Below are 26350 nucleotides of genomic sequence, written 5' to 3'. Positions count from 1 at the left end.
GTGTAGAACATGCACTAACAATGTATGACACTGTTTCAGGAGTCACACCACTTAGCCTGCTCTTATCAGAAGTCGTTCCCATAGATGTTTCTATTGATTGCATTAGTATTTAGTGCCAGTTTCTGAGCAGCAAATATAAAATTTTATGTCTCTTTTCAAGTCACTTTTAGACAGAAAATCCTACATGTCCTGACATTTTAGTGCCTTAGTATCTCAAACTAACCATAAAGTTTCATTTTTTTTCCAACTCTAAACTTTTCTGCTTCGATTCTTTTCTTGTAATTTTGCTAATATTTCAATGATTCTTTATCTAGCTCTTTCTTTCACCACCTTTAATGCATCCAAAACCAAACTCCTATCCTTACATCATCAACGCTCTGATCCCCATCTGGCATCAATTGTGATGGATGGCTCTCGTCTGGGTGAGGCCCCGTGTTTTGACAAGCTTCTGGGTTTGACCTTTACTCCTGATCTGAAATGGAACATGTACATCAAGTCTGTTGCCAAGGTCGCTGGAAAGATGGTGGGATCCTTCTACCGCTCCAGAAGATATCTCATTACTGATGCAATTCTCTATCTATATAAAAGCCAAGTACGTCCAAGGATGGAATACTGTTGCCATATCTGGGCAGGAGCTGCTAAAAACAGCCTATCCTGCCTTGACAGAGTACAAAATAGACTTCGTGGCTTAGTGGAGGATGCCCTTTTCTGTACCCTGCAACCTCTCTCACACAGAAGAGACGTTGCAAGCCTATCCTTGTTTTATCGTTATTTCCATAGCAAGTGCTCGTCTGAACTCCAATCTCTGGTCCCTCCTCGCCAATCTTTCACGAAAAACACCCGTCTAGCTGAATCCACTGTGAAAAATTTCCCCCACTCTATATCTGTGCCTGAATCAAAACGCGGATTCCATGAACAAAACTTCTTTCTTAGAACTGCACGCCTGTGGAACTGTTCCGTCTGCCTGCTTCCCACCGGACTACAACTTGGATGTCTTCAAGTCCAACGTTAATTCCTAATGAATCGCCCCCTTAAGTAAACACTTCATCAAATCTCCACACTAACGTAATGTACTTGCAATAACCCTTGTCCCTGAGTGGCTTCCGACCCTTGATAAGTGGTGATCACTGTGTAACCCCCCCCCCAAAAAAAAACACTGCTGCAAGTAATACTTCATGACTTAGCCAAGTAGTGGTGAACATTTCTAAGCTCTCCCTAGACATATTTTTCAATCCCAATTAGTCCTCTTCCTCCTTTGTGATGTACAGCCTAATCATTAAAATTTGGGTGAAGTGTTCCATACTTGTAATAACGGTGTGGAGATCCACAGCAGTAAGCGCTCACGGTTGGTGCATGCCCTCTGTAGAGAAGTGCTGGTACTTGAACCAGAAACCTGTCCGATATGAAAAATAAGATACATGCAAATTTAGGCGCTATCGTAGTTTGAGGTGTCAGTATGAAAGGACATTTGTTTCATGGGAGTGATATTTATCTCCTGCACATGAGGTTGCTGTCGGTTGGGAAGAGGATGAAAAGAAAAATATGACAGCTGATTGGGCAAGAAGAAGCAAACAAGTGGTGGAAGAGAAAAAGCCTCTTAAGTACCACGTTGAGAGTTAAGAGTACTGACCATTTTTTTCTTTCTTTCTCTATTTTGAGAACCAGCAAACGTTTTGTCAAACATGAACACAACTTGCATGTCAAACAAATTTATGTGACTAAAATAGGGATTAATTCCTGCCAAAAAAAAAAAAAAAAAAAAAAAAAAAAAAAAAAAAAAGTATGGACAGTCTTTCATATGACTATGACTAATAATTTCCATGTGTCTCTATCCAGCTGTTTCATTTCCTCCTGTGTTCTTCCTACAAAAGCCGCACCGTACTAAATTACAGCAACAGCCGATGAATTAATGACTGAACAGGTTCCTAAGATTTGGTTGAAATTTAAGGATCAGTTTGAATCTCTCCATATACTTTTCTTTCGTCTTCTCTTTCATTTCATTACAGAGCATCATGTCAAGTTCAAGCAACTGCTTGAATTTTTTAAAGTTATTTCTGATTTCGGCATAATAAATAAGTATGTAATGATATTTTTCCCTCAAATGCTTTTTTAGAATCTGCCAGTACCTGCAGGTTATCGCCCCAAACCAACACTAACCAACAGTGCTGACAATCACAGACAGTGGCTTCCACTAGCTGCCACTGGAAAACAATGCCCAACAGTGGAAGCCAGATTATTTCATTTGGGCCACACCCGCCAGTGTCTGCTATTTTCCAGGGATAGCAGTGGTCACCAACAACAACCGTAGTTTGTTTTGAAGGTAGAATTGTCATGCTTCCACTGGGCAACAGCAGTTAATGGGTCCTGCTAGTATAATAAATACCTATTATTGTTGATACACATAGCATCGTTTTCATCCAGTTTGTGTTCATATTTGTGTCTTACCACTCACAAAAGACTACTTTATTTTAATAACATTGAATCAAAAGTAAAGAATTAGTTGAAACAGTCTAGACCAAGGGTCACCAAACCTTTCGAACAGGGGGCCATAGTGCTGACTTTTTAGAGCTACAGAGGATAAAATAAAAAATTAAATAAAAAATGACCTGGACCTGTCTTAAACTCTTTGTTCATTAGCTTTGCTTTTTATTGAAATTTGTTCTCCGAAACCTCATTCTTTTAATCAGTTTTTGAACAAAAAGAAAAACTACCACACTATTTTCAGGCATTTTCATTTTTTTTAAATTTTTCCTGAATATGTTTACGTTTTCCATAAGAACTTCATGGGCCAAATTACAGACTTTGGTGGGCCAAATCTGGCCTGCAGGCCATAGTTTGGATAAACAAATTGTTGCCTTTGCACGTGTGTAAGTGAGACTTGTGTATAAGTTGCTGTTGTAGTTCATGACTATGACTAGTGTTGTTTGCTGAGATGCCAGTAGCCTAACGTACACAGCCAGATTTCCTTTGTCATTTGATAATGGCATGTTTGGCAAATTGAGTTTCTTACTGAGGACTGCGATGTTGTTAATGCCAACAAGTGCTTAGCTCCTAGGGGCGAATCTTTCTGATTGGTTGACGATTTCAGATTTCAACCAATCAAGATAATCTTTTGATAAAATTGACCAATCAATATTAAGCATTCCAACCAATAAACATTTAACATTCTAGAGATCGTTCCCTGCTGCTGTTGTTACTATCACTGGAACATGGGGTTCCAGTGTTGCAAGGTGCCAAAAATTAAAATTTTATACAGTTCAAAATGAATTGTTCTAAAATAAAACCAGGTTTCATGAATAGCATTCCAAAAACTGAAAGAAAAACCAAGTTGTTTTTTTATTTATTTTTTTTAATGAATTAAAATCTTTTATTCTTGAGCAACTTTTGCTTTTCCAAAAAGATAAAAGCCTGAATTTTATCATATGAAAAGCACAATAATATAAAACTTCTATTTTTAGTAGCAAAATTAATAAAAGACAAAATTTAATTAAAGTTTAAAATTATGTATGGAGGCCTGGAGGGGACTAACTAAAACTATATTTAACCATTTTTGTTAATTCACGTATGGTAGACCAAGCGTGATACTAGATGCAGGAGTTGTTTTCAACACATACGATGCCTAGCATTCCCAAAATAGTCACCCATCTAGCACTGACCAATCTCGTCATTGCTTAACTTCGGAGGTTATGTAGGCAACATATATATATATATATATATATATAGCTTATGAAAAAAGAATTAAACCCTTCCCTTCACTTAGTCGTCAAATCAAACGTTAAAAAATATGTAGCTAACTGAATTTATTTTTTAGTCCTATCAAGGCTTTAGTTTATTTTAAACTATCTTTAAATTTTGTTGTGTTTTGTTGTGTTTTTTTTTTTTTTTTTTTTTTTTTTTTAATACCGCCACGCAAAGGTTATAGGGATATAAAAAGTTGGAATTATTTGAAATTCAGGTACTATTATAACATTTTTGCATATTCTCGTAGTAAAATAATCCTAAATCTTATTTAGATGATGATGAGAAGAAGAAGTTCAAGTTGAAGAACCTTTTTAAAAAAAATATTTAAATGTTTTATCCGAAACAAAAATGGCGGTTAATGGTGTGGTTTTGGAAAATTTAAAATTCTATTAAAAATAGTTGAAAAAGTTTTATATTATTCTGCTTTTTATATGATAAAATCCAGGCTTTTATCTCTCTGGAGAAAAAAAAAAGTTGTTCAAGAATAATGGATTATAATAGATTTTAATTCATTTTAAAAAAAAAAAAAAACTATTTTTTTTTTTCATTTTTTGGCCATGCCTCCTATAAATCATTTTGTTTTTATGTTTACAAATTTTTTACTGTTAACTATTCAGTGCTTTACTTCTAGCCGAATCCTAAAATCAAGTCATCCAACTGACTCGGAAACCAGAAGCGAATAGACTGGTAGAGTCACAAATTTATTAATGTAGAGATTGGTGATCAAAGCCGGTTGTTTCTATATTTATGTGACGAGAATACATTCACAAAGGGAAGTAACCTTGAAATTCATGCGATAACTAGAGTTACTGCCCTTGAATATTTTCATTATGTGCGATTATTCATCAGATCCTTACCAAAATATATCTCAGAATACTGAGCCAAGAAACTTTGTCCTATTAGCAGAATTCAGACAACTCAATTTTATTTCCTAATAAAATCTGACAAAAAGGTAATTCCAATTTTGAAAAATAAATAAATAAATAAAATAACGTAAAAGTAAAAATAGAAATTGAGTTTTATCATATTTTAAATGTGGAGGAGCAGGAGCTGTGCAACTAATTCATTATGGCAAACTCACTTATCGCCCTTGACTAAAATTGACTTAAATTAAAAGTTCGCTATTTTTAAACACAAAATCTGTGATTATCGATGATTTTTTGTTAGAAATACATCTAGCACATCTACAGCTGAGTAATTTTTCATAATTTTCATGCGTTAGTTTAAAAGATCACCAATCCCACCTATTTTTTCATCATTTTTGTAGAAAAAAAAAAAAAAATTAAAAATACATTTCTTTATTTATTAAATTTATTAAAATATATTAAATGGGGTTTAAAACTTAAAAGAAATTAACAAACAAAAACTTTAACAACAAAATAATGTTAATAGACAAAGAACTAAAAAATTAAATAAAATGCTTCTCTTATATAGAGTTTATTATAACTTTTTTTTCTTAGAGGTGGCAAATTTTAAAGTGACAACTCTATCTTTAATTGCAGAGCTGGCAACTATCGGTTATTTTGAGTTCAGCTTCGTTTGGCAATTCATCATGTGGTTTCAGCAAAATGGAGTCACATGCCACACATCCTGCTATCATAAGTATCAATTTACTGAGAAAAACATTACATGAATAAATAATTATACGAAATGGGCCTGTCAATTGGTCACCTCGTTCATAACCCCATTAGATTATTTTCTTTGCGAATATGTAACATCCCATGTTGATAAACAAGACACAATAGACCACTTGGAAGACAACATTCTATGCATTTTTGCCGAAATCCAGCTTAATTTAATGTGTAGGGATGTGTGGACCTCTATATTATATTATATATGCGAGCCGTGGGGTAATATGCCTAAAATTGTATTGTAATTATAAATACCAAAAATATTATTTTAAGTAAATCACTTATTTGTATAATAAAAACATTTTTCTGTAATTTTTTTTTTTTTACCCAAGGGAGTTACCATTTATCAAGTCTGGAAGGTCATTGGAGATTAAGGATTAATGAGTGTACAGTAGTCACCAGGACAACAGTGTAGTAATTGTTAGTGGTGGAAGTTTGGTATAATTTGATTATTTAAGGGATGGATCAACAAGAACTTGTTTACATTGGACTTGAATACAACCATATTGTAATCAGCTGAAAATAACAGTAGGAAGTCCGCATGGAGAGAGGTGTTAAAAAAAAAGTTGTAGTAGTGAGGGGATCAAAACAATAGTAGTAGCAATACACATGGCCGTTAAAACGCTTTGGATGATCACAGATTTCAAGGAGTTTCTGCTAAAATAGTTATATTTTAAAAACCAAAACACTTTAAGTCTTCAAAATACCACCGTTTTGTTCAGAAATAAATATAATTTCAAATGAATTAGTAAATAATAACATATATTATATATTTTTAGAGTTTTAAGCAAATAAAGTGATAAAAATGTGAACATCATAAAACGGAATTTTCGGTAAGATTTTGTAACGACCCTCCCTGATTTCTAAATATTCGTACCGTGTTTCTGTGAAGAATTTTTTAATGAAATTTGAAAATTAGCCAAACGAGATGTCATTTTTAATAATTTCGAGTGTCCGAAATTCATTTGACGACTTGTTTTTTTGTTGTGTTAAAAAAAGATTTCAAAATGATGAGTATTGAAAATTTTGAAAAGAATTTTCTTCAGACACTCACTATTAAATAAAAAAATCTTTTTACTATGTTTATTTGTTAAAAAGATGATTGAACAGTGTTTTCTCTAGTGGTACGTAGCAATTTAAAAACATAATATCCGAAAAAATCGTTATGAATTTGAATCAAAACTTCTGTAGTACATAGTAGATAGTAGCAGCAGAGCAGCAGCGATAACATGGCATAAACAGACGTTTTGTTTTTGTTGTTTATTTTTTATTCCAAATCGATTTTTTTTTTAATTGAAAATCTGGTTATAAATAAAAATTCTTACATGTTTAGTTAGAGCTATTTTGTTATCAACCATACAAATATTTAAAAAAAATTTTTTTTTTTTTTTTAAATGTGGTAGTCAGGCTCGAACCTGTGACGCGAAGACGGAAAAGAAAGTGAAAGAAAATCTGATGTCTTACCAATGCTCCATGACGCGTCCGGAAGTTTGGAACGTTAAAGTTAGGCAAAGTCAACCCAACCGACATGATGACTTGCAAAAGTAGCTTGCAAAAAAATCGACCTCCTCCTTGTACAAAACTGGCAAGTTTAGGGTGAAGGAATTAATGTTTTGGCCAATTTTTTGATATTTGTTGTCCGAGATGTCAAGCTTCAAAATGATAGCAATCTTGTTAGGATCCGTCAACTCTGTCGAAAGTTTTTACGAGGCATACATACATACATTTAAACAGACACTTGAGATTTAGATAATAGATAGCGGCGGGGGGGGGTACCTGGCGTTGCCCGGGTGTTTGGAGGTAAATCAAAATTCGATGAGGATCGAACCCGAACCCTTGAGGCAAAGTTGGAAATTAAAGTGTCAAAAAAAAGCGTGCAACGTTAACCATTGGCCCACCACGAGATACTAACGGAAACACGTTTGAATTTATTTAATTACTTAGATTTGGCAGGTGCACATTTTAATGACTTAATGAGGTCAACTTTGACTGCGGGATAGTATTTCATTTACTGCGGGAACGCTTTTTTTATTTTTATTTTCCCAAGATGTTGGTGGGGTCCAAATTGAATAGCAGTTGTTTGATATAAGGAAAATATTTCCACACATTTCCGGCGATCGCCACCGGAAAAATACCGCCAGAATAAGTGTCGCTTTTATTATAGGAAAAAGCATAATCCACATGTGGCGAGTGACAAATATTGAATATTTATCTTTCCAAAGTCGAGCAAATTAAATAGACAGGCGACTTCTGTTGTTAACTCGTAGATATGATTTGTATGTGATATAAAAAGTTTTAAGTTGCGAGCCGACCGACCTCTTCTCTGAAAAAAGCCTTTCTTGGACATACACAAAAAGCGAGCATACATACACACATTTTCGCTTTTATATATAGAGAAGATAGCTATTGTAAAAATGAAAACAAAAAAAAAATATTTCCAGTGAGTTAGTGACAAATGCGTCAAAACTTCAGATACTAGCCTACTAATTATTCAGTAACATTGAATGTAAAATAAAATATGCATCAAGTGCGCTTAAAAGCTAAATCACAACGTAATATTAGGAAAATAAACAAATATTTTACTTGTTTGAAATTTATCACAAATATATTTTGGAGCTAACATTACGTTGTGATTTGGCTTTCAAGTGCACTTGATGCATATTTTATTTTATTCAAATTAAATCAACGTTTTTATATGGAATTCACATATTTGTGTTTTGTGTGTAAAAAAAAATCCTTCTTTCAGAAATTCTTTTAATTTTACTTTTACTTTATTTGAAGCAGAATGTTTTTTTTAGCTATTAAATGAGCCATTTGAATGGTTATAGAGATCAGTGTGTGTGTGTGTGTGTGTGTGTGTGTGTGTGTGTGTGTGTGTGTGTGGAGAGGATGAGTAGCTTTCCACCAGGTTCTGGCTTAATCAATAATAAATGTGTTTTTAGTCGTGTGCAAGCGACTCTATAAGTCACTCCGTCGGTCCGTAACACTTTTGTGCTTGGCCTTTTGGCCAAGATCAAAGTGTAGTATCTATTCTTACTACATGCAAACGCTTCGGCGGCACGGGGGGTGCAAAGATCAAAGTGTAGTATCTGTTCCGACAGATACTGCACTTAAGATAATTTGTACCAGTCAATGGAGGGGAAACCCTCTATACTGGGACAATTATTATTTTTGGTAACCAGAGTGACCCCTTTTAGGGGAGCTGGTTTTTACCTCACATTAAAAACGGCCTTGTGCCTAATTTGCTCAGTGGGGGAGCAAATAAATACCATCTATTCTTACTACATGCTGTACTTATTGTGATATAAAGTGGGAGATCACTTTTCTGTATTAATTTAATGTAAAATGATCACCCACTTTACAACTAGTCAGTCTCAAAGCCATTCAAGTCATTCTCCAGATCATTCAAGGATTTGAAGGATTCCAGTTATTTTTTAAGCATTCAAGTCATTCTTAAGGTCATTCAATTCATCCTTCAGAGCACGCAACTAATGGCTATCGGCCTTGTTTTTTTAGAACATCCAATGATTAGATGATTTATGAATTTAGGGTAAAGTGTACTGATAAGCCACCTTTATTAATTTACTAGCAATAAGATCCGACGTTGTTCGGGGTTGAATGAGAATCACAACTATGTACTTTTTCATTGTGCTCACAACACCATATTAATTCCTTTGTTTTTACTTCTATCCTCCCAATTCGCTCCCCAGTATATTCGGAAGAAATGTTGAAGTGAATTCTCTTAATCTATAAAAACAATCACAAAAAAATCTGTGGATTTAATCTGATTAAATCCACAAATTTTTTTGTGACTTTTTATAGATTAAGAGAATGAAGTTGCTTAAGGAGAAAGAAGATGTATTGTTATGGTCCAATTAGAAATCAGGGATCAAATATAGTGTCAGCACCCTAATTTTTTTTTTTTTTTTTTTTTTAATTCAATTTTCGCCCCAAACAAGGCACAGTGCCACTTTGAAGCAGGGGGCTACTATCAGGGACTTAATTAGCGGGGTCATTATGAAGGGAGATGAGTAGAAAGATGTTTGTTAACATTGCACTTGAACTTCTGCATATCAGTGCAGTTGGGAAAGCAGAATCCCGGAAGGGAGTTCCAAAGACCCGCAGTTCTGGGGAAGAAACTATTGGAGTAAAAGGCTTTCTTGCACCTAGGGATCTCTACTGTAAAGGGATGAGACTTAGTAGCTTGTCGGGGGTAGTTACGTCGGGGAGGTACAAGTGTTTGCAGTTCGTCAGAGCATTCATCATTAAAGTATTTGTAGAACAGGCAGAGGGATGCAACATCTCATCGATGGGACAGAAGCTGAAGCCTAGATGACAGCAGCTGTGTAATGAGAAACAGGAATATATAAATATATATATTATTATTCCATGTATATATATATAATATTATAAGGTAATATAATCCATTGTCAATAGATTTTCAGTATTTACTTCGACAGTGCTCAGTACTTGAATAGGGTTTAAAGTATGAACATATGGCAATTAAGCTACGCAGCGGCATCAAAGTTTCATCCCCACAACTTCACAGGAACGTGTTGAAATGCAACCAATGTGTGCAGCTAGCCATTTGACATGACTGCCTCTTGCTACATTAATTTATCATTTTCATTAACTTCGAAGATGAAGATAAAAGTCCCAGTTCACTGATCTACCTCTGTAAAAGAACCGCTGAAATGTGTTAGTAGCAGCAGTTACATGACACACATGCAAATAACAAAGCTGGTGACGATGTTATGTCACAACAGAGGAAGAGAAGGGGAAAAAAAGAACAAAACGGAGAGAAAAAATGCACCACGTGGCAAGAACAGGGAAAAAGCATGTGCCAGCAGAAGATGAATGTGTGGCCTGTGATGACGAGAGACTTTTAAGACTGTATAGAGGCAGGGTTTTGTTAATTACATGGCAGACGAGATAAACTAAGAGACTTTTAAAACAGGAGGCAATGTGTTATTTTGGAAAGTACCATGAATAAATGCCTTTCATTTTAACTGAAAAAGCCGAAACAAATTTCTTTCCTTTCTTCCTTTGCAAACTGCCTCAAACACGACATGTGGGTTCGAGTGTTAACATGCAACGACAACATTACACCTCCATTCACCCCCTTAAAAACATGCTAAGAACTTTCTCAAGTGATATCTAGTTTTCTTTTTTTCTTCTTATTTAAACTTATTTTTAAATCATTTCATGAGACATCTTAAATTTGAAATGCCCTCTGTGTGCCTGTCATTATCAGGAACTTGTGCTGGGAAAAATTAAACGAAGACTAACAGTCTACCCAGGAAGGAACTAACAGCTCCTAGCCAGTAAATTGTATCCGCAATTCCTCTGCAATAAATACCACTCCTACTTTGTCATTAATATTATTATGACATTGTTTACCTTTCTGATAGGTGCGCTTCTTGAGTTTTTAGCCTTAAATCTCATTCTGGACTGCTCAATTAGCTGTTATAGTTTGTTTAATACTGCTTCCATTCTTTCTGCATTCTTTATCGCAATGTCAGCCATAAATGCTCTATGTAGAGGCTTAACAAGTATAGTCTCACAATTTGTTGATCTTGTAGAGGGAAGGACAGGATGGTCTGCTTGTGTTATAGACGATCCCGTCCCCATGTGTATGGTGAATGTATTGAATGGTAGAAGGATTGAAAAGCAAAAGGTCACATAATGATGACGAAAACATACCGGTATATATCAGCGAAAGAATGAAGATTCATTTACATAAATTTACATGAGAAATATTAAGGATATAGATAGAAAGAATAAGTTTGTTGAAAATAATAGTTTGTTACTTGTGATTGATGAGAAGCTGGCAGGTTAGTCAGTTAAGCTGGTTGGTGGCCGATGCCATTAGAGCAGTTCTTGATTACATGTTGACAGCTTGAGGATCCAGCGCGAAAAAGAGAGAGAAAAATAAGAAATAGGAAGTCACATAGCTATGTCACTCTCCGGTTATCAGAGTTAAAGGGCGATAATCAAGTTAGCCTGGGAATTTCCATTCCTACAATCTCAACAACATTTCCATCACAAGTGCGAACAAAATCACTGATATTGTACATACTACTGCAATCCCAACTTCCAACCTCTGCCAGCCAGTTGTGTATTTACAAACCTCTTTTCTTCCTTGGCTTGTTGGATACGTTGCATGCTCTGTACATCCAGGTATTCCGGTATTATTGCTGCCTTTTGAACCAACTCATTGATGAAGCCACTGCATTGAACATACTTTATCATTCTGTTGACAACTCCGAATGCAATTTTCCCATCAATGTTTAGTAATGATATGGGTCGGAATTGTTCTAACTTCTTGACCTGTTCTTTTGGTGGTTATATGCCGCCTGCAAAACATTCAGTAACATCTTTAGTCCTCCACATCGCTCTTATCAGCAGAAAAGGCCTCAATCGGAGGCATTTACAGTGCTTATACATCTTATAGCTGACATTATCATTGCTCTTGCCTTTCTGACAAAATCATCAACTTATTTCAAACATTATGCCTGGTCTTGTTAGCTTTTTTTACACCTTGTGTCAGTGATATATTCTCTTTCTGATTTTTATTGCTATGTGTTGTTTTCAGGTGCTCCTCGAGTTCTTCCTTCGAATATTCCTTTTCCACTCTTAATCTCTGTGAATACATCGTTATCAAACTTGTATGGGTTCTTTATGAATTGTTTCCAACATTGTTTTCTTTTCCTTCTTTTTTCCTTCTCTTCATTTTCCTGATTTTCCACATTTTGTCTCTAAATCTTGTCTTCATATGGTTGCTCCAACCCGACTTTTCTTCTGCAATCGCATCTACTTCTTAATACCCTTTTCTCTTTCTTTATTACTGCAATTGTTATTTACCTCCTGCATGGTTGACTAGTTTTCCTTTGTTTTGGCAAGTCTTTCTTTTCCACTCCAAATCTTTCTTTCACTTATTCATAGATGCTAATTTCTCCAGTTTTACCACAGTGTTTTCTTTGCAGGATTTGCTAGGATTTTGACATTTCTACAAAGATTTTGCAGCTCATTTTATCATTAATCTTTGGCCAATTTATATTAGCTTCATTTTCTGGATGGTTCCATTCTTGCTTTTCTGTCTCAATTGTAGATGGAATATATATTCTTTTGACATTAATAGGCGTAAATGAGTGGATAAACCCCCCAAATTTTTTTTACTAATTTCCTAATTGTTTCTGTGGTTAAATACATTGGTAATATGAAAATTCAATGCACATCCGGCAGAACTCATGTCTGCAAAAAAAACACTGTTGACTTGACAGAACACAATCCCGAGCAACACCGTTGAATTGATAGAACACGATCCTGAGCACGGATTCAGCAACACACGACCATAGCAATCCTCCTCATCTGACGCCGAATGACCTATCAGCCCCTTTTCTATAGCCGTCAAATGAAACTCAACCGGCGTTGCGGGCAGGATGGATGTACCCCATTGTCAGACTCCTGATCTGCAATCGAAAGGTCTCAGGTTCACTCTTCGACGCTGGTTTGTTGGTTGGTTGGTTGTTTTTGTTTTACGGCATATCAACCCTTTTCGGGTTATTTAATGCCGAATCCAAAGATTTTGAAGAAACATTTTTTTTAATAGAATATATTTGTTGTTTTCACATCAGTTTCTATTTAACCCATAGTTGGGACCCTAACAGGTACTACCACTCTTGGTCAGAGTAGACCTGGGAGCAATGGTAATTAAAGGGTGGCTCCACACTCCCCAAAGCCCACAATCTGGGGCCTCACCACTGGATATAGTTTAAGGTCATATCCAGGACCCCCATTGAGGGACTTTTACCCTCTGCAGGGTGGGGGGCAGTCGGCGTATTCTAATGCCCCACCGACAGGGCCCGCTGGTTTGTATTAATTTTTTTTTAATTACATTTTAGACTACAGTATCACATTTTAAAAGTATTTTGCTGTTACCAAAGAAAGTAACGTTTAATTAATTTTTTATTTAATTTTTTTTTTTTCAGGTGGAAATAGATTAGTGAGATTCGTTTTGTTTTCTTTCATTTTTATTATTTTTCTTTTTAAATCTGTTTCTTTTTGTCTGACAGGTTGATCCAATACAGCAGTAAATTTGTCTGGTGGCATCTTCAACGAACCAACTCGCAGCACACGATTGTTCAGAAATTAAAGGCCTTAGATAGTTCTATCAGTACGTCCAGAAAAAGTAAGGGAATAAATCACATTCACCTTAACAGTGTCTTTTCAAAAATCTATTTTATTTTACAGAAAATCACTCCAGATAATCCATGACGCCAATTGATATGAAAAGCTATAAAAAAATACCACTTCAAAGTAAAAAATTAGCCAATAATCAATCTTATATGGATAGAGTCGAACTCTGAAAACAGCAATTTTTCTCCCATTATCAGAGACATTCCTCATAGAATATGAGAACCAAAGTACCAAATAAGAGAATCTGTTTGTCCACTTTTCACGCTTAGTACTGTAACGGCAAAATTATCAGTGTTGCTTTTGAATCATATCCAAGTAATCTCCCTTGACCATTACTAACCAGTGAGAGAATGCACTCTTCTATTTCTGAAAGCTTAAAATATATCTTAATTCCACCTGCATGCAAATTTACAAATTTGACTTGGAATATCGACTCAATCAGATGTAGTCTGACTGGCTGCCAATTTTTGCAGACCTTTCACTAACCCAGGTAGCAGTCATTTTCCAGATTTCCTCTATTCTGGCTGTGATTATGGTCAATCACTACAAAAATGTTGAAATGCATATCTAAAATATATTTTATACACCATTCAATTATAAATCACTGTACAATAGTGATGGTTTCAAGCAGAAGTTACCTTTTTTTTCTCTAGTGCCCTCTTTCTTATTAAAGCAGATCCCTCCAACTTTTTGTTTAAATTGATCTTCAAATGACTGTTAATGACATAACTCATTTTCAAATACATGTATCCACCTCTGGCAAAGATTTTATATACACATATGAAATAGATTTTTTGCTTGTTCAGAAATGAGTCAAAGTTATAGCCCATTGACTTAGAATGAGTGCTTTATGCCAAACTGATAGTTAAATATGATTAAATTTGTTTTCATTTTTACATTAAATACTAGTCCATATTAATCCCTAACTGTGTATCAAACGAATACCATAATACATACTTCACTGCACCTTATCATGTAACAGTGTGGGCACATGTATGGCAGCTGTGTGTAAATGACCGAGCTGTGTGCAAGGTGATGTCATGGCAAGGAAGAAGGAAAAAAGATTATAAAAAGAACTGGTGCGCAGACTGATATTCATGAAGACAGAGCTAGACGCGTGACACAGGTGGCCCAAGAGCGACAGGAAAAGCCACGTGCCACAGTGGGATGGCAAGCAGACATGGATTTTTAACAACTTCCTCAAGTCATGAAACCTATATATTTGAATAGCTCAGAGTCTGGGGTTGCAAAAAATGGGCTCATTTGTTTTCTAATTTAAATTATTTCTCAAGATATGCCTGTTTGAAGTTCACGAATTTCGAATTTTCGCAAAATTGCAACTACAGTGATTTTTACCAAGGAGTAAATTTGGGTGCATCTGAAAAATTGCTCAAAATTTCTTCTAGAAACCCCTAAATATGTCCTATAAGTCCCCTAGATGATGCTTAATTCCCTAAATTTACTTCAATATAAAAAAATGGAACATATGAACAAGTTCTTTACCTATTTTTTTTTTTTATTTTTTCACAAAATTTAACATAAAAATAAGCATTTTTTCCATAAAAAAAAGCCTAAAATTTGCCTCTGGCCAGTATATTTTAACGAAAGACTGCAAAAAAGCTCTGAGATGAAATTTCTCATGCTTTACAAATAAGAATCTTGACAAAGAAAGCTAACATAATCCAATTTGATGAAAAAATTTGCTCTCTGGAACCATTTTAATTCTAACATACTGAAAAAATTTGAACGCCCATTTTTCCGTAATTTTGGACAACCCACAATGACCGTTTAAGCCATAAATCCAGAGAATTCTCATCATTCTTACTCAAATTTCATCATCCAGACCACTTTTTCTATGTTTTTAGGGTGCAGAATCCAAATCTGGCATTAGAAAACCATGAAACTACACTGTTTTCTGGAAAATCTGATTTTTATCCTTTTTTAAGCTATTTTCAGTTAAATATTGGCCATAAACCAGAAAAAATTCTTGATTTATTTTTCCAAAATTTATCCATTATAATTGAATATTTTCATTTTTCTTATTTCCAATTTTTCAACATCTCACATTTTATTTTCGCTACTCAATTATAATGAATGACATGACAAACATTGCTCTCATTGAGATTTTCAAAAACTGCAAGAGATCTCTATTCAACAAAGAGCCAGACTTCGATGAAGTTGTGAAACAGGTCTCATCCAAGCTAGAGGTCCCACCTAGTGATAAACTTTTATCTGACATCAAAGTTGTGTTCAAAGACTTTCAGCAGCAACAAAAGAAGAATTCTTCATCCAGGTCATCAAGAGAAGGTAATGCTCCAACGTCACACTTTGGTACTTAAGGCAAAGCGTCCTCTAAAGGAAGTCAGTGACCATCAACAATGCCGACAGCTGAGCAACTATATGGATTCGACCAAAGCTGCTGCTCAAGCACAGAACACTTCCTCCACCAAAATGTTTGCCTTTAGTCTGAAGATCAAATAACTTCAAAACATGGAGGTTGCTAAAGTGGGGTACTCTATCCTACGCAATGAGTCAATTCCAGACAGACACGTTTCATTGGAGGTTGCATGCATCATCTATGAGAGTGGCAAAATGACCAAACGGATTTACACAGACATTTGTTTACTCCTAAAAGATGCTGAAGCTGATGTTCTTCCATCGTACGACAAATTGTTGAAATTTAAGAAGGAGCAGTGTGAAGTACCATTACCTCCAGTGCTTGCAACTTACGTCTGCCCAATTGTTTGCATCACTTCAGTTGCCCGCATTCTACAACCTCAACGAGACCCAACCAAAAACTGCTCACCCAAGGAATCGATAGTAGTGAATTAAGAGCCAAGATTGATCAATTGGTACTGCACATAGATGTCATTTTAACCATCATTATCAGATAGGAAAGTGAAAATTGATGAGTTCAAAGAATTTTGTCACACTACATATCTCCATGTTGGTTCAATTCCATGGATTGATATCACTCCAAGTGCTCATGTTGTTTTAGGGCCCAGTGCTGAGTTAATTGCAACATTAGTCTGCTCAACTATACAGAATCTGGCATTGAGGCAAATAACAAGTTCCTATGTCAGTATCGGATAAACAAGTCTCGAAAGACAAACCAATTTGACAATTTATCAGATTATATTAACAGACTTTGGAACAAGAATGATCCCATTGTTATGAAGACAAGAAAACGTTTAAACTGCAGACATTGCAAGTCATTCGGTCACAGCATTAGAAGTTGTGAGCAGCTTAAAACTGCAATTCATGGTTGCAAAAGTGAATGAGTCTTTGTTATGCTTTTTGATGATGATGATGATGATGATGATGAGTTATCTGATACATCGAGTTAATAAACTAGTTTTTTCATTGTGTAACCTTTTAGTGGTGCATTTTCTCATTCTAAGTGAATATTTGAAAAGTTTGTTTCATGCAGTATCAAATAAAGGTCTCCTTTGTCTTCTTAGCTTGAATAGTTTTAAAGATACAGGCATTTAAAGTTTGTCCGTTAATTCTTAAATTTTGTCTGTCAGCAAATTTATGATGTTTTTCTTAAAAAAAACGATTTTTATGTTGAATATCAGCTTTCCAACATCCTACCATGGTTTACCACCCTATTTGATGTCAAAAATGAACTCAAAGAGCTAAAAAAGCATAACCACTTACATTATTAGATATACATAGGTAAATGTCCGCTTGACCCCAACCCCCCTCAATTGAGCCCACTGTGCGTGTTAAACCTGGCCAAACAAGGATGGAGTACCCCGTGTTCGACACGCTAGTCTTGTGAAGCATATTGGAGTGAGAAAGGACTTTTGAACAAAAGACAAAACATTGGTCTCGAAATACCTGTAAATAAATGTTTTTTTGATAAAAGTGGATTAGGTTACAATTATACCAAAGATTCATACAAAATTTCAGCTAGATCAGTTTCAGTAGTTTCCAAGAAAACTTCTAGAGTAAATGTGGTATTGTGGTGTCTAATCCTTAACTTTGCATCAAACGGATACCATAATCCTTAGTTTGTTGCACCTTATCATCCATACAAAATCTCAACCAGATTGGTCCTATAATTTGAGAAAAAGTGGAACAGACAGACAGATCAAGAGAAATATCTATATAAGTAAAATTGTCTGTGTGTGTACATTTCTTTACCAAACTACTCTGTCAATTTTCAGTCTACAGACTCGAGATTTGACATAAGGGGAATTGAGATTTGGGAAAATCTTTTTAATCCGTTTTTGGACAGAAATTTGGCTGTCAATAGGTCAAAGTTCAATGATTTGACCTTTGAAAATACTACCAAACTCCTCTGACAATTTTGGGTCTAAACACTTGAAATCTTAGATGTAGGTTACTTGGACATGGATCAAACTTTTTAATTTGATTTGAGCCCAAAACAATAAATGTTATTAAGGGGTCAAAATTGGGGTCAAAGTTAAAAATATTTTACTTCTGCGGTCTCTACCAAATTACTCGGCCAATTTTTTACCTAAATATTTGAAATTTTACATATTCAGACAGAGCAAGCTTTTTAGTCAGTTTTTAGCTGAAAATTAGGCTGTCAAGGGGTCAAAGTTAAAAATATTTGACCTTTGCAGTCTTTAGCAAATTATTCAGCCAATTTTGAGTCTAAACATTTAAAATTTTACATGAAGGGTATTCAGACATATAGCAAGCTTTTTAATCAGTTTTTGGGTGAAAATTTGTCTGCCAAGAGGTCAAAGTTTAAAGAGTTGACCTTTGCAAACTCTACCAAACTCCTCCGCCAATTTTGGGTCTAAACACTTGAAATTTTAGATGGAGATTACCTGGACATGAATCAAACTTTATAATATATATATACATATGCACATAAAGTTATGAACTGTACATAGGGCCTAAGCAAAGGCGAGCTGAACTGCTAGTATTAAATATGTCAAATTTCAGCTCAATTTATGAACACTTAAAGAACTGACCTTCTAAATTTAAACAACTTTTAATTAACAATACAAGCAGAATACTTAGTGAAATTACTTTTTTAAAAATTGAAAATATTAGAAGCTATTTATATAAAAACCTAGCAACTGACAATGAATAATAATAAATAAAAAAATAGTTGCACACTATTTGAAGACACTTGTTTTGAATAGAAGTTTGAATATTTTGAAAACATTAGGTGTCGGGGAAAATGATAAAATCATTTTTATGTCCTTTTAGTGTTGTAAGTTCAGTATTTCGCTAAAAATAGCTTCATCAGGGTAGTTAGTCAGTTCATAGTTTTTTTTTTGTTTTTTTTGTATGTATATATACAGCTCGCACTTTTAAATTTCTTCTCCAGGACTTTCTTCCCCTATAACAAAATGAAGAAAAAAAACAAACTACGAACTGACTAACTACCCTGATGAGGCTATTTTTAGCAAAATATTGGATTTACAACACTAACAAAAAAAACAAAAATGATTTTATTTTCCCGACACCTAAAGTTTTCAAAATATTCAAATTTCTAATCTATAATATTACTTATGAAATGGCAAAAAAAATATTTTAAAATGTTTAACATAAATGCAGTTTATTTTCTGTTGCTCACCAGTTTTTTCTGGTATATGTTCCTAGGTCTTGCTGTTATACTGGATAATTCAATTTTTTACAGATGGTCTGGTAGAGATATTTACATTCTTCGTTCTGTTGCATTGTATAATAACCGTCCGCGATCTGTGCCTAAATTTAAATGCAGATTCCATGAACAAACTTCTTTCTTAGATCTGCTTTCCAACTGACTGCAATATGGTCGTCTTCAAGTCCAATGCAAACAAATTTTTGATGAGTCGTCCCCTTAAGCAATCCAATTTACCAAATTTTCACTAATGATTATTACATGTTTTTATTGACTACTGTACACTTATTAACCCTTGTCCTCGAGTAACCTCTAGGCCTTGATAAGTGGTGACTCCTTTGTAAAAAAAACAAACTGACTCAATGTACTTTGCTAATCAATTAGGGTCTGTGCAGGATAGTTTGCTGCACAATTTCTACGGAACCTGATCAATGGCAGCTCAGATTTGTTCTTTAAGTTCAATGGTGATATAAAAAAATATGATTTCCAATTCTGATTGATACATAGAATAGAAGAAATGTTTGTGTCAACAAAGTTACAAATAAAAAAATTATAAAGAGGACCTTGTATATTTATGTATGTACAAAAACTGGATGTCAAGTGGTTCACACTCTACTTTTATACACCAAACAGATTATCGCTAAAAGCCTAAAAACTAAAATATTCATTAGCTTAAAATAAATAACACAAATAAATAACATACATTTCTTAAACCTAGATTTAGTCTTTATGCAAATTAAATGTCACGAGGTCGATTGTGCATGCTGATATATGTATATATAATATATAGCTATGCCTAGCTGGCATTGGTCAGGATTATTTTATTTTACTCTCATTAACTTTTGTGATCTTTTGTATTCTCTTAAAAAAAACTTTAAAAAGTGAAAAGTTACCCAAACAAAGGTAAGTAACTCTGTATTTGTCAAAACAAAGTTGTTGTTTTTTTTAAATTATAAAACAGTGTACAGAAGATTTTATTTGGGTTTCAAATACTATGTTACTTTGAATATTTAGTCAAAATTTACCTGTAGTATGAAGTATCCTTATGTTAGGTTCTCTTTATAAATCCATTTCCTATGGAGAGATCAAAGACACTCGCTGATAGCGTCTTGTAAACTGTGAGTAAATTCATTTTTGAAGTAAATTGTAACTAGAGATAGGACAACAGCATATTCTTTTCATTGTTTTGACTCTCGAGTGTGTATCTGTTGATATCTTATATGTTTTTATGTAGAGTGATGTGGTTCTCTGTTGATTAACTGTGTCGGATATATACTCGAGAGTCAAAAGATTGAAAAGAATATACTGTTGTCATAGCCATAATTATAACGTTGCAAATTCTGTGCAAAAATAGCCGACTTGGGATCTGAAATGATCTGAAATTATTTTCCTCTAATGAGCATGCAGTTTAAAGATGTTGAGATTTATTTAATTGTAGAAGTAATAACAAACTTCCTTCATGAGAATCTATTTTTGAATAAATAAAAGTTCAAAATGAATTAATCTCATTTTAGATGTAATAAGAGATTTATTGAATTAAAAATAATTCTGTAACAAATTTTACAAAAAAAATGAAAATATAAACAAAGATGGTTATTGTTTTCATCCATTTGTCCACTGCATTTCTTACTGAACAATAGATTTCGCAACCACCATATATGGTGAAAGGCTTGGTTCAGATGAAGTTCGGTTCTTTCGAGATCTTAATGTAGAATATCCAACCACTTAAAATATTTCAGATTTGCATGAAATTTGATCCATAGTTATTACTAGGACAACAGCATATTCTTTTCATTGTTTTGACTCTCGAGTGTGTATCCGTTGATATCTTATATGCTTTTATATATAGTGATGTGGTTCTCGATTGATTAACTGTGTCGGATATATACTCGAGAGTCAAAATAATAAGAATATTCTCTTGTCATAGCCCTAGTTATGACTGACATCAATTAAGCAAGATTCTTTGAATTGTTATTTCTTAAGACTTCTTAAGCTTAATCTTTAATTTTTAGACATTCTCTTTGACCTCCTTTTGGCTTTTTCCTCAGAGACCTCCATTTGGAAGCTCATTTTCATGACAGTATTGTCATCTGTGTGCATTACGTGCCTGTGTCAGTACAGAGGATTTGCTCTCATTTTGTCTGACATTGACATAACTTTTGACATGATTGAGGCTAGTCGGACTGAAAGTTTAATACAACTTCTTTATCGCCATGATTGATAATCTTTTTGCTTTCTTTGTCTGCGGCCAGTACTTGGAGCTGTACAAAGCATCAGTAAATGCTTAAAACATCAATATTTTATACTAATGAACATTTTTCTAGTTTCAGATAGCAGTATATATATATATATATATATATATATATATATATATATATTGTATATCACCTTTTATGTATGACACAGGTCGAAGAAGCATTAGCATTCTCAGTTTTAGAAGAGGCATATTATAGGTTGTTCTGAAGGTGGATTAAATCAGCATCAAATTGCTGCAAACCTCGGAATTCCACTTTCAAATGTTAAGCAATCGATTGTCCAATTAATTAGAGAGGATTAAATGAATATCATCTTGCCTAGGTCAATCAGGACCCTTTGATAGCAATTTTTAATGGTCTGTGAGACCAGTATCTCAGTATTTTCCGGTCAATTTGCTGAAATCAAGAAATGCAAATCCCCAAAAGTAAACTGACTGGGAAGACTCTCTTTCATCTAAAATGCTTCTTTTCCAAAACTGCTCACCTTTGGATCACTGTTCCAATGGCATGGTTCCCGGCTAAATACAACATGGTAGCCTTCAAATCTTATGTAAACAAGTTCCTGTTAGGTCATTTTCATGAATAATCTAATTCCACCAAATTTATATCATTAAAGATTACTTCACTACCACCTTACATTCATTAACCCAATCCTCGAGTGGCATTCAGGCCTTGATAAGTGGTCAATACAATTATTGAATTAAAAAACAATAAAAATGAATAGTGAATTAATAAAATTAGAAATAATATACTCCTTGTCACATATTTTTACTAGTATATAGAATGTAAGTATTGGGTTTGCTAATGAACAGCTGATTGCGATAATTTCTTATTAGCATATGCAACCCCCAACCCCCACACACAAACCTCTAAAGAAAAGGTAATGCCTGAGAAGATAATCTCATGACAATAGAACAGATACTACACTGCTCTTTCCATGTATTAAATACCGAAAAATACTTTGAAATAGTAAATTGAATTGAATATTGAAAGATAGACGTAATAGCATAGTATTAGCTTCAAACAGATACCAAATCTCCATTAATACTAGATGTCCTTTTGCAAAGCAATATGCAAATTAGTTAACCTTATGTTAATTGCATACACATAATCAGTATATCAGAAAGCTGATGCTGTTGTAAATATGAATTTGTACAACGGTTGTTCCAAAAGTAAGGCCTCCTATTTTCTAACTACAAAAATAAAATGTTGAAAAGCTATGAAGATGGGAGTGGTACCATTAAAACGAGTGACTTTTTGTGCTTCAGAACTTATTTTTCTACATAGCCACTATCATTCTCAATGCACTTTTGCCAAGCTCTATTCATGCCTTGATCGTAAAAGTGGAGCGCGCTTTGTCACTCACATTTTTGTCACCACTCTGAAATCAAAACATTCAACAGGTGCTGGTGAATGTCGATCCGTTCAATTTTTTTCTGCGTGGAGGAATTCAATAGCACGTTTCTGCTTTTGACGCACATCCATGACAGGGGTTGCCTTTTTAGAGTCTTACACCATCAATATCTGCAACAGAGAGATGAAACCTTCAAGTGATGAATGCATAAGTTCAGTCATCATAACAATTAAATTTATAATCCTCTTTGATTTATTCAAGCATAATAAAAAAACAAAATAGGAGTCGTTAATTTTGGAATGCCCTTCTGTGTTTATAAATATATAGATCATAAGTGTTTATTTCTTTGTAAGTATTTGAAGTTTAATGCTTTGATGTCCGAGCTTGTTTTAAAGTTTATTCATTTATTTTTTTATTCTATTTTTTTTTTTTTTTTACAGTGTTCAGATTGGGAAAAAGCTTTGAAGTCATCCAGAGCACGTTAAAATCTTTACACATCGAAGATCCCATTTTACGGACATTTGTGTCTATGGCCAAAATAAACAATGCCCTTTACTTGGTTTTTGACAATCTCGTCTGGTTAGACAGAGTCGGTTTGATCAAGGTGAACCGTGCTCGCATGTCAGAGATTTCAGCTAAGTTCTGGCTTGCAAGCATCCTGTGTAGTATTTCGAGAGACATTTACCAATTATGGAGAGTCGCCGATGAAGAAGACCCGGAAGATGTCAGCGGCTCTGATTTTGTCATCATGTGCTTGTTAAATAACAAATCCTTATTGCTTGATCTTATTCGGAATGCGGCCGATCTTCCCTTGCCTTTGGCCATGCTCAAGCGCACGGACCTTTCTCCTGGGACTTTGGGATTACTTGGTATTGTGTCGACTTATATAGGAATTTTAACAGAATGGAATTCTGATTATAAAGTTGTTCCGACTTAAGGAAGTTATATTTCTTAGTAGTTTTTTTTTTTTTTTAACTTTTATATACGGAACCAACCAGAGGAAACAATTAAACTCAGGAAGAATTTCTTATATTTTTTGTGAATTCAAATTTATCAACCAGTTTCATTCATGTGTTTAGACGAATATAAAATTATCCAGATTCTAAAACTTATAATTTGGTCACTTGCTAGGTATAGACTTAGGATCTTATTTGGATTCTTTGGACTACTGTTCTTATCTTGTGTTATTTTCAATATGTTTTGATCGATGTAACCTCTGACCTTCTTAGATGTGTGTGTGTATATATATATATATGTGTATGTATATATATATATATATATATATATATATAATTAATGTTATAATTTATTAATTTTAATGTATACTGTTTTCATTTAACAGGTTGAAACTGTTAGGATAAAAACAGAATTTCCGTTAAATTCGAGTAAAGCTCAATGGATCTATTTTATAGTGGCAGAGCAGATATTGTACAAGATTTTGTTGAAATTTAAAGACTCATTTTTTTTTGTTTTTTTTATAACTTTCGTTCATTTTATCATGGATTTTTTCATTACAGCCGTTTCGTTAACGGGAGGACATTATATACATATATATATATATATATATACATACAAACACACACACACACACTAATATTTACATTTCGAAACAAAATAGGTTTTGTACTTAAATTTTTCATAAGGACCCCTGGCCCAGTGGATAGAGTACTTGGTAAAATTCAGTTGTAAAACTTATTTTTCTGGCAGTTGAAGGGTCAATACAATTGACAAGTACTTAGGACTTCCACCCAGTTTCATCTGACAGATGACAACGTGCTACCCCCATAGATTAAATAAAGTGTTTTGTTTGAAATTTTGTGTAGATTCCCAAGTTTGGCAGAAAGATGACCAAAACACTGAAAAATAATACTCAAGATGAGAACAGTAGTCTGAAGAATCTAATATAAATAACCAATCCTCATCTCAAAAACTCAGAACTTCGGATCTTAATCTGAAATATACAGAGGGCTCCAAAAGTAATTATAACCCATTATTCTGCACCCAAACCATCAAACCATGTAAATGGTACAATAATAATACCACAGGTGCATGCACAACGTACATGCATAATGTGAAAATGACTATTTCTACATTTCAGCAAGATAAGACACTACCACATATTATACTCACTGTGCGCGCACTGCTTCAGAGTTTCCCAACAGACAGATCAGAAATTTAGAAGCTGTCACTATGCTCACCTGATTTAACACTAATGAATTTCTATTTTTGGGGGAGAGAGTGGGGGGAGGTAATTCTAGGGTTTACGCATGCAATCTGTGCGCTATCGATGACCTGATTTAGTTCATATTGCTTTCCTGTCCAGAAATAGATGCTGACAAAGATGTTTGTATCCGGAGCATGCGCAAATACCCATTCTCAATTTCCAGGGTTTGTTAATATAAATGTCAAACTGTTGGAATAGCCATGAGATCAAATCTAATCATGTTATTACATATATTTTCTACATTTGTTTGTATATTGTATTTGTTTGTACAGGGCGGCCCACTTAAAAGTAGCCCAATCTCTCTAATCTTTTTCTTAACGACCAACTGACACCACTTGTCATCATGTGATTTTTATCTTTGGGGGACTTTAAAACAAAAAAGTTTATGCAAATAATCCTCACAATGTCGACCAACTAAAGGAGAACATTACCAACGCTATCAGGAGAATCACCAGAGAAGATCTACAGGCAGTATCTGCAAACGCTGTTAAATGAGCACAGAAATACATAGATGTTAACGGGGAGCACTTCCAGCATCTTTTTATAGCACTACACGTAATTTAAACAATAAAAAAATGTTCATCCTCTTTACTACATTTTTGTGGGCTACTTTTAAGTGGGCCACCCTGTAAATATTTTTTACATTTTTTGGTTGTCTAAAATTTTTTGATTAAGAAAAAATGTTTTGAAAGATGTAACCAAACTCCTATTTATTTATTTATTAATGAGTGGTCATCCATGACAAAGCTCAAAACTGATTCAAGCAATAGGTTTTACAAATCGCCATGTGTTAATGATTAAAGTGAATTGAATGGAATAAAATGAGAAATGACACGTATGACAAAATGGATAGATAAGGATTGAACCTTGACCTGAGGAGGTCAAAGGTTACACTCCTCAGAAACAAACAAAAAAAAAAACAGCAATAGAGAAGCCTATTTTGCAGAGTAGGAATGAAAATGCTCAATTGATATTTCCAGCTAAAATTCAATTTGCAAAGATTGAAGATTCTCTGAAACCACTATTTTACATTTTTTTTTCTAATTTTAATATTTCTATTTTATTAGTATTATTTTTTTACTTTTTTAATATTTCTATTTTATTAGTATTATTTTTTTACTTTTTTAATATTTCTATTTTATTAGTATTATTTTTTTACTTTTTTAATATTTCTATTTTATTAGTATTATTTTTTACTTTTTTAATATTTCTATTTTATTAGTTTTATTTTTTACTTTTTTTCTATTTTATTTACTTGTTTAATATATTAAAACATCTTTTTTGGATTACTGTTTTCATTTTGAATGTTATTTTCACAACGTTTCAATCAATGTAACTTCTGACCTTGTTTAGGTC

General features: G+C 33.9%; 1 protein-coding gene across 1 annotated transcript in view; it reads left to right on the top strand.

The window, feature by feature from the left end:
• The window catches only part of LOC145239821 (peroxisomal membrane protein 11A-like), a 33956-nt gene extending 10161 nt beyond the window's left edge, over positions 1-23795 (top strand). The window contains exons 2-3 of the mRNA XM_080103353.1: positions 13448-13563; positions 23211-23795. Coding sequence (XP_079959479.1) covers positions 13448-13563; positions 23211-23707 — 613 coding nt within the window. The 3' untranslated portion in view covers positions 23708-23795. The remainder of the gene's footprint in view (positions 1-13447; positions 13564-23210) is intronic.
• Positions 23796-26350: the final 2555 nt, after the last annotated feature.

Source organism: Euprymna scolopes, chromosome 19, assembly GCF_053919585.1.
Source record: "Euprymna scolopes isolate OS-2025 chromosome 19, ASM5391958v1, whole genome shotgun sequence".
NCBI lineage: Eukaryota > Metazoa > Mollusca > Cephalopoda > Sepiida > Sepiolidae > Euprymna > Euprymna scolopes.
The sequence above is the reverse complement of the archived record's forward strand: the minus strand, read 5'-3'. Positions and strand labels throughout refer to the sequence as shown.